Source organism: Saccostrea cucullata, unplaced genomic scaffold, assembly GCF_032062105.1.
Source record: "Saccostrea cucullata isolate Sc308-1 unplaced genomic scaffold, CSIRO_AGI_Scuc_v1 ctg2000, whole genome shotgun sequence".
NCBI classification, from domain to species: Eukaryota; Metazoa; Mollusca; class Bivalvia; order Ostreida; family Ostreidae; genus Saccostrea; species Saccostrea cuccullata.
Window position 1 is genome coordinate 100,721 of NW_026925197.1, and position 10,151 is coordinate 110,871.

Sequence of the window (10,151 nt, forward strand, 5' to 3'; positions counted from 1 at the left end):
TGTATCAATACAAATGCACATGTAGAAGTTGAATATCCATTGAAACTGTCATATAGGTCGGAGGTTGTAACTTTTGAAAAATTACAATTTTGCCTTGCAAAAAAAAAACCGAAAAAAAAAACGGGTTTTCACTTTCAATTCAAAAAATGAAAATTTTGATAACATGCAGCTGCAGCCTTTTATCTTTTCGTGCAATCTTTGTTTTACCGTACATTACATATTAAGCTTTAATCTCTCAATTAACTGTTCATAGTTAGCTGCAGATCTGTAGCTCTCCGAAAAAATATATATTGATAGACCGGAGAGCTACAGAGCTACCCATTGAAAAAGCTGTATATTTATTGCGCACAAAAAAGTGCGTTCGGTTCTTGATTAATTCTTCCAAACTCTTACGTCAATTGCAAAAAATGGAAGATTTCAAAAAATTCTTCTCTTCTCTATGAAGTACTCTCGTAGTATTCTCGAGAGCTACAGATCTGCAGATAGTTAATAGTATACATGTTTTGTATAAATTACTTATACATGAAAATACTACTTACTTTAAGGTCCATTTGCCAGTTTTCTAATGCGGAAGATGTCCTACAGAAAGGTCTGTTTACTGGGCGCCATTATGAGTAGTGTTGGTCTCTCTGTTTTACCGTTTACTCCAAATATTCCATACATGATCGCTTTCTTTGGAGTTATAACTGGTAAGTTTTAATATACAGGTATCTTTTGTTTATGCCCATCATATAATCATATCATTATTTATTGTTATCAGATATTGTTATGCATCAACTAAATAAAGTACATCATTGTTGCATTTACATCTGTCGTGCATAAATAAATACAAATGTCCAATTAATTTCATAAACAAAAAAAGCAGAAAGACGATAAAAATAAGCAAGATAGCCATATGAAAGAATAGGAAATTTTATTATGATCTGGAAGTAAGTCCACACAATTTGATTCATAAAATGTTTATAACAACTGGGAAGATGGTGATAATTTTTTTTGCTTTTAAAAAATGTCGAAATACTGCCGACTATAGTCATGCTACTCACAATTTATTCCATAAAATCACATTTACTTCATTCAATGTAAAAAAGCCTTTGCTACTGATATTAATAAAATATTTTTCCTCCTGTCATGTTGTAAATTTTGAATTTACCGGGTGACAGTAAATACAAAATTAGTTGTCATGTTGTATATTTTGTATTTACTGCCACCCGGTAAATTCAAAATTCAAAATTTACGACATGACACTCCATTGAAATTTTTTCTAATTTCTAACCTAAGTAAAATAAATTGTGGCCGTCTTACTCATATTTGATTTCGATGTTTTATACATTTATTCAGGCATTGGTTTCTGTTTACTCTACCTTCCTTCTCACACTATGTCTGGTCTCTGGTTTGACAAAAATAGAGGGCTGGTTACAGGGATCGTTACTTCTGGTTCCTCGCTTGGTGGCGTAGTGTTTCCACACTTGATTGAATTTCTGATTGAGATGTTCGGATGGAGAGGTTCATTTTATATTCTCGCAGCAGTGAATTTACAAACCGTGCTCCTCTCTGGTCTAATGAGGGTATCTCCGATTCAAAGATCATGGAAAAAATTAAGATCGAAGAATATTGACAATGCCAATGATCTCACTGATAGCACAAAAACAATTTATACAATTGCAGAAAGAGATGGAGACATGAATTATCAAAATGGGACATCAGAGTACAATTCTTCAGATCATAGTGTTACTAAGAAAAATACAAAACAATGAAAGAAACCACCGGAGGAAAAGTCAAGAGTGATGAAACTAATGACAAACTTGCCATATGTTCTTTACATAATAAATAACCTTTTGTGGAATTTTGCTGCTTCTGTGCACATACTTCTTGGACCAGATTATTATACAAAAGTTGGTCTTGGTGTAACCCAAGCAGCATCACTGCTATCCATTTGGCAAGGCACAACGACCATAGGTTGTGTAATTGGTGGAATTATGGGAAATCTTCGGAATATCAACAGATGTCTTTTGTTCCTAGTCACAAATTTTGTGTCGGGCTTTTGTCTCCTCGCTTTTACAGTACCGCTTTTTCACACAATAGAAGCATTCGCCTGTATCAATTCTTTGTACGGACTGAGTTTTGGGGTAACTCTTGGTTTATTGGTAATCCTTGTGTCTGATTTTGTTGGAAGTGAGCTGATCGGAGAAGGTATGGGATATCTGACTCTAACCGGTGGAGTGGGGAATTTTATTGGACCACCTTTAGGAGGTACGTGTACTTAGTATCTTCTCTGTGAATAATTCAGCAAGTTTAGTTTTCTGATCTAGCATGAGACATGACCAGTCGTAATTTTAGGAAGCACATCCGTGTTAAAGTTTGCAATTATTCCGAATGGCGAAAATAATCTTTGCTTCAACAGTATTTGTGGAGATTCTGAAAGTACTATAATACAAGTATGATTGCAATAAATACTTGAGTTGAATTTAAATCGATGTACGCATTTCATTTCCATAGATACTACTTTAGATAAATGAATAACAGAAGAAAAACAAAATAATCTCAATTTTATTTACCTTTTCTTTATTTCTAGTTTTAGATAATTTTTTATTTATGATGTTACATCGAGGAATGCAAATACATATATATTACATATACATCACATAAAATAATCAAAAGGGATTATAATCCACTTCTGTTATTCTAAAATGATACAAGATCACTGTTGTTGGTATTGGCTATATAGAAACATGGCAACAAACTAAAAAGCTTTGAGATTTATTACGTAAATGAAAATAAAATATATATGGCTTGCGATTCTGGAAAAAGAACTAGACCCTATCATAAACCATTTTAAAATAGTAGTTTGGCACTTGACATAGAACTAGTTTATACATGCAGTGAACAGGCACTTGTTTCGGTAATAAATCTTTTAACCCAAAGTATTCTACTATGGGTTAAAATTTTATTACCGAAACAAGTGCCTGCGATGTAAATTAATGGACATTTAATTATCATTACAATTACCCCCATGGGTAAACAAGCCTGATTTTAAACTATGAAATAGATACACAACTAATTCATCTTACTGATTGTTTAAAGCCGCTTCATCCGAAACAGGCACATATTATCTTAAACAATAAAAGTATGTCATTACATAGATTATATTTAAAAATTAATTATAAGATTGATTTAATAGTTTATTACAACAATCCTTATATGGAAAACATAGACCAAAAACCTTGTTGACAAACAGCAGTTCCTGACGGGAAAATAAGATATGTTTTGAAGTCATCTTTGAAAAAAATACTTTTATCGGTTATATCTAAATATGAAGAGAATTTCAAACCCGAGTATTTTTTTCCATTAGTAGAATCCTAAGTCAACTCATGATATATCTTTTAAAAATTAAGAAATTAACTAAATAAAATCCATAGTAATTTTTATATTAAGGATATACGATCCTCAGCCAGGAAGAATAACTCTTTAATTTATAATTAAATTCAAAAAGTCTTCAAATAAAGCTTGAAATTGAATTTTTTTCATGCAACAATTTTCATTTTATGCCTCTACGTATGACTAAATATTCTTTAAACTTTTAACAAACGGTATTTAAAAAGTTGACATTTGTACCTAATAAAATTAAGTAAAACTTGCTTATTTTTTTAAAAAATCTGATTTCTTTTAATTAGCCTTAGTAACCAATGTTTATAAGCATGATTTGAAATAAGAAGTGATTTACGGTGTTTTCTTTGAAAGGAAACATTTCATACACTTTGCATTATGAAACAATGGGGGTAAGTAGGAGAAAGTAAAGTACCAAATAAGTGTAAAATTCATGCAATTTTCTTTAAAAGCCTGGATACCTATGATTTTCATTCCTAAAATGTATTTCTTGATCAATTATCAATTAAAAAATATGCATTTGGTAGTTCAAATCGCATTTCCTGAAAAAAATATTTGAGATTTACTAATTTTCCCTATATGATATGATTAAATTTAAAGATGAAGTTAAAAGAAACACCGTGGGTAAATACATTTAAATGGAGAATTTAGAGACATCTTTGTGAGCATTTTCAATAACTCAATGCCTGCTTTTCAGAACCCGAGGATCGGATAACCTTAATATGCATATTTACAGAATAAAGGAAAATCAGATATTTTAAAAGATTTTTTAAAAAGGGAGTTTAGTAACGAGGGCTAGAATAATGCCCGTTTACACTTTGTTGTGGAAAAATGCTCGGGTTTGTTCTTCATGAGTTATACATGTAAGCGATAAATTTAATTTTTCGAAGGTGATTTCACGCAATGTAAACAAACGATTATTTTTTGTGTGACCTAACAATAATTATTTTTTAACTTTTGAATTTTGATATCTTTAAAAAGAAAAAGACTTTGGGGATATAATTTGACAAAAGTTGAAATAATTTATGGACAATTATTTTTCAAGAAGAAAAACGAATATCTTTTTTAGCGATTAGAATCGGACCAAGCGGCTTTAAGGTTACCTTGTACAAACAACAGGTTTCTACGACATGGCGTATTACCTGGCAGGGGCGGCTACTCTGCTCAGTGGACTCGTTTTGATGGTTGTTCCTGTGAGAGACTGTTTCCGGCGGTCCAATACATATGAGTTATCAGTAACCGAGAAATAGAAATAAAATACAAAAAAAAACCTTCTCTAACTATCTTATGAAAGGTTTTGTGGACTGCATCAGTGTCTTTTGTTTTTTTTTTTTTTTAAAGCATGAAGTTCGAGTTTCATATGTTTTTCGGGTGTATTCTTCATATTTTTTACTTCCATGTATTCTCCATCTTGTACGAAAGACGAATAGGGCCACATGAAAAAATATTTTTATCTCGTAATTACGAGAAAAGATCTCGTTATTACGAGTTAATTATCTCGTTATTACGAGAAAAGATCTCGTTATTACGAGTTAATCATCTCGAAATTACTAGTTAATTATCTCGTTATAACGAGAAAAGATCTCGTAATTACGAGAAAAGATTTCTTAATTACGAGAAAAGATTTCGTTATTACGAGTTAATTATCTTAACTATTCTGGTATTCTTTCCATTCTCAAAAAAATGTCAGATATTTAAAACAACAAAACCAAGTAATCATAGCTTATTCAAAGCAATCAGAGCATAAAAGGGTAAATGAAAATATGACTTTAAAAAAAATATATCTTTTGTCAAAAACCTTTATAAATAGGATTTGGAGGTGCTTCTTCGGATCATTTTTCAGGATTAAATCATCGTGGATTTTCAGCTGGATTGGCAAAATTATGCAATCATAGGTAAGTGTTACATATACTTAGTATATCATTATACCCCCCGCTTGACAAGTGGGGGGGGTATACTGTAATCGGTATGTCCGTCCGTCCGTCTGTTTGTTACGCTTTGGGGTACACCCATATGCATGCATCTCTTATCCGCAGCTCCTCTTATATCACTGAGTGAAATTTAATGAAACTTTCACAGAATCTTTATTACAAATTGCCCATCGTGCACCTCCTATTTTTTCTTTTTGATCCGACACATATTATGGGTTTCCCGGCCACAGCAAAACATGGACTTTACCATTATAATCATATGGGAGGTGGGGGTATTATTTAGTGAGCTCATTGCTCACAGTACCTCTAGTTGATTACGAGAAAAAATCTCGTAATAACGAGAAAAGATCTCGTTATTACGAGTTAATTATCTCGTTATTACGAGTTAATGATCTCGTTATTACGAGTTAATGATCTCGTTATTACGAGAAAAGATCTCGTTATAACGAGAAAAGATCTCGTTATAACCAAATTCTCGAAATTACGAGTTAATTATCTCGTTATAACGAGAAAAGATCTCGTAATTACGAGAACAAAACAAAGTAATCATATACACAAGCTTATAGTTTTTATTTATGGTTAACACACGAGATATTTCTTTAAAAAGCTAATTTTTTATCATATCTAGACATTAGGTGTTATTTCAAATAATGTAAATATTTTTTATTGAATTTATTAGTTAACATATGTTTCTGTTTTGTTTTTGTTTGTTTGCTTGTTTGTTTGTTGTTGTTTGGGGGGGGGGGGGGTAAACAATGTATGTATTATCGATTTTCAACTCAGGATTTGTTTACTCGATATATGAGAATAAAACTGAAAAAAAATGCAATGAAACGCCATAGATTTTTTTTAATTTGGGTAGCTATATCCGATGGATATTACTCGTGTAATTTGATATTACACTGTGTGTTTTTACGCGGCGTGGCGTCATATAAAGACAATACATGTACGAACTCTTTTCTCGTTATAACGAGATAATTAACTCGTAATTAGAGATCTTTTCTCGTTATAACGAGAAAATTAACTCGTAATTACGAGATCTTTTCTCGTTATTACGAGATCTTTTCTCGTTATAACGAGATAATTAACTCGTAATAACGAGATCTTTTCTCGTAATTACGAGAAAATTAACTCGTTATAACGAGATTTTTTCTCGTTATTACGAGATCTTTTCTCGTAATAACGAGATCATTAACTCGTAATAATTAGATCTTTTCTCGTTATTACGAGATAATTTACTCGTTATAACGAGATCTTTTCTCGTTATAACGAGATCTTTTCTCGTAATTACGAGATAAAAATATTTTTATGTGGCCCTATTCGTCTTTAACTCGTAATAACGAGATCTTTTCTCGTAATAACGAGATAATTATCTCGTACTAACGAGATCTTTTCTCCATATTACGAGATCTTTTTTTATGTGGCCCTATTCGTCTTTCGTAATCTTTAAGAAAAACAGAAAAAAATTGATTTAATTGCGATGTATGTTCCCACAACAAAGTGAAAGTGAAGTTGAAATGGCCCAAACTGGTCGTAGTTAACGAAAGTTCTGTTTCCTTTCACTGTATGACTTTATTTTACTTAAAACCTTTATAATTATCGCCCGAAATACCTACAAAACATCCCTTATTCCTTCTAATCATTAGAAATCGCTAGATTTCTAACAAACACAACAAAATCATTCTAGAGTTTATCAAAAAAAATCAATGGTATCGGAACCGGAAGTGCCCTCTCCACAATGTCAAACTGGAGGAGTGGGATATACATGTAATAAGACATTATGTAACTTTTGTTAGCAAGGGAGAGTCACTTTCGGTAATCCCTCTTGTCTTCTAATCAAAACCCTAATTAACATGTTTGGAAGAAGATAAACCGGAGTTTGAGACAGCTTTTCCAGTAGCAGAATCTAGCGGAACTAGAGGACGACCTAGTCTCCACATGGAAAAACATTCAATAACAGAATTTTTCTTAAATAGTGTTAACTCTTTGAGGAACGGTTGTCCTGCTGTGAATTCGTTTGAATGGAGGATTATGCAGTATCTAACGTTGTGATTTTTTTTTTAATTCTAGGGTGCCTTAACATTTCTGCATATTGTGTTAAAGTGCTTCAATAAAATAAATTAAGTGAAAAAAAGTTGTATTGCTACTTTTTTTATCTTGTTTACTTATTAAATTATAATGTTAAAATGAATAAATAAAAGCATTAACAAGTCAAAGACAGTTATAAAAACATCCCTTCCATTCCCAAGAAAAAGAAATAAATATGTATAATTCATTATTAAAAAATTACACTAATTTCGATGTAAATGAAACTCGCAACTGACTGTGTGAAAACAATAGGACACACCTACCCTCACCCTCATTTCTGTTGAACATTGTGGGTAGGAGGGGGCTGGATAAGGTCAGAAAGCATGATCTAAAAAGCTGAATATCTCGTATTCAAAAGCACAAATTCTTTGGTCAACATGATGCTAAAATCACAACGACAAACATCCGATTATCTAGGCCTATATATACAATAATTATTGCCAGGTTATTAAGACGTCTGTATTGAAGTACTTATTTATCAACAACCTTGCTGGATAATTCGGTCGCATTTGATATAATACTCAGTAGCCTACTTATGGTAACACAGCCATTTTCGACGAAAAGACGTCTTCACGCTTGACAAATTGTCTTTATATTGCCAGATTAAAAAATTAACATTAGCAGATATATACCGACCTGTCTGATCCACAAATCTGGAATATATGTCCTCTATTATCATGATAATACATGTATTATGGATTCCGGTTACATGTAATAGATAAGAGATATAGAAAAGACGGGTCATTAATATGTGTGCTTTACAGGTGGAACAAGTGCATGTTCCTTCTCATTGGCGGATTTATAGGAGAACAGAGGGACGTACCGTGCCCCCGTTTGTGTCCAAAAAATACACAAGATATGATAAATCGATGGGTTTTTTGTGATAGTGGACCCCAACCCTGACCCCGAACTGGTCGCCCCACCCCCACCTTTTCTAGATTTCTGGATCCGCCACTTTTTCTGCATTATCCCTTAAAGCAAAATGAGCTGCAACTTTTGTTGCAATATTGTAAATTACTACATGTATTTCGATGACAGAAAAATAATAACGTTTATTATATACCTAAAGTGTATCACTCAATTTTACTGTTGAATTTACGCTATCACGTGACGTCGTGATCCGATTTTCCGGATCACCAACATGTTGTTTTCTGAATCCATATCACCACTCTCTGAAACTGATGACGTAGTACGCAGAAATATGACGTTATTTTTCATGCGCGTTAAAAAGTCCCTTGTTTTTATGCTTTGTTTAATGGATTAATATTATACAATTAATCTCTAACGGTTTATTTTAATATATTTAGCCAGTTATCAGGGGGTATATAATAAATTTATCATTATAACAGTAACTTGATCCGAAGAGCCGTATCACGTCTCGTTGACAGGCGCGGATCATCAGATCAAACTCGACGCTTCGCGTCTCGTTAGATCTGATGATCCGCGCCTGTCAACTCGACGTGATACGACCCTTCGGATCAAGTTGCTGTTATAATAATATATATTTCTTGCTTTCCTTTAGTCTAATTGATCACAAAGGTTTAAGTTACATACAAATTTATCATGATAACACATTTTATTATATACCTAATGTGTATCACCCAATTTTACTGTTGAATTTACGCTATCACGTGACGTCGTGATCCGATTTTCCGGATCACCAACATGTTGTTTTCTGAATCCATATCACCACTCTCTGAAACTGATGACGTAGTACGCAGAAATATGACGTTATTTTTCTTGCGCGTTAAAAAGTTCCTTGTTATTATGCTTTGTTTAATGGATTAATATCATCCAATTTATCTCTAAAGGTTTATTTAAGGAATGACTCTAATTCTTGGCCATATTATCGAGTATAATCTGGTTTGGGTCAGTTTACGCTTTATAATCCGCGAAGCGGATTATAAAAAAGCGTAAACTGACCCAAACCAGATTATACTCGATAATATGGCCAAGAATTAAAGTCATTCCTTATAATTTAATTTTAAAATGATTAAACATCTTTTGATGTAAAATTGTGTTGCTTTATATAAGTTCAAATTTACCGCGCAATAATACAACCGTAGTAACGGAAGTGATTTGAAGCGAGGGGAGGTAATAAATGATACATAGATCTAGCAGCCATGATGTTTGTTTACACGAGGTAAGAAAGAGTAATTGTTTATAGTTGAAGGTACATTTATTAAATCTGGAATTTTCCATGGAATCCGAGGACTGGAAATGAGGGGATTGCATGGATATGATGATTAAGCTGGTAGTCAAGGGGGTGTGTCCCCATACCAAACCAGATTATACAAAATGTTATGCGTTCCTTTTTGGAAATCAACCAATGAGAGGCGAGAATACAAATAAAATTAAATTATTTTAATATAATTTAATTTTGCTTGTATTCTTGCCTCTCATTGGTTGATTTCCAAAAAGGAACACATAACATTTTGTATAATCTGGTTTGGTATGGGGACACACCCCCTTGACAACCAGCATAATCATCTGTATCCATCAATCCCCTCATTTCCAGTCCTTGGGATTCATGGAAAATTCCAGATTTAATGAATGTACCTTTAATTTCAAACAGTTACTCGATCTTACCTCATGTAATCATGGCTCATGCATCATGGCTGCTAGATCTATGTATCGTATCAGTTTTTACCTCCCCTCGCTTCCCATCACTTCCGTTACTACGGTTGTATTGTTGCGCGGTAAATTTGAACTCATAAAAACAACACAATTTTACATCACCAGTTGAAT

The 10,151-nt window shown here is 32.8% G+C and overlaps 2 protein-coding genes across 4 annotated transcripts in view; both read left to right on the plus strand.

The window, feature by feature from the left end:
• Positions 1–4,641, plus strand: part of LOC134268323 (monocarboxylate transporter 9-like) — an 82,090-nt gene extending 77,449 nt beyond the window's left edge. Inside the window, exons 2-4 of one of the 3 annotated variants that reach the window (XM_062750567.1) lie at positions 546–689; positions 1,339–2,250; positions 4,483–4,641. In XM_062750567.1, coding sequence (XP_062606551.1) covers positions 546–689; positions 1,339–1,754 — 560 coding nt within the window. In that variant the 3' untranslated portion in view covers positions 1,755–2,250; positions 4,483–4,641. The remainder of the gene's footprint in view (positions 1–545; positions 690–1,338; positions 2,251–4,482) is intronic. The other 2 variants (XM_062750568.1, XR_009992337.1) reach the window with 2 other exon arrangements.
• Positions 1–10,151, plus strand: part of LOC134268319 (monocarboxylate transporter 13-like) — a 58,722-nt gene that overhangs the window by 473 nt on the left and 48,098 nt on the right. The gene's annotated exons all lie outside the window — the stretch shown is intronic.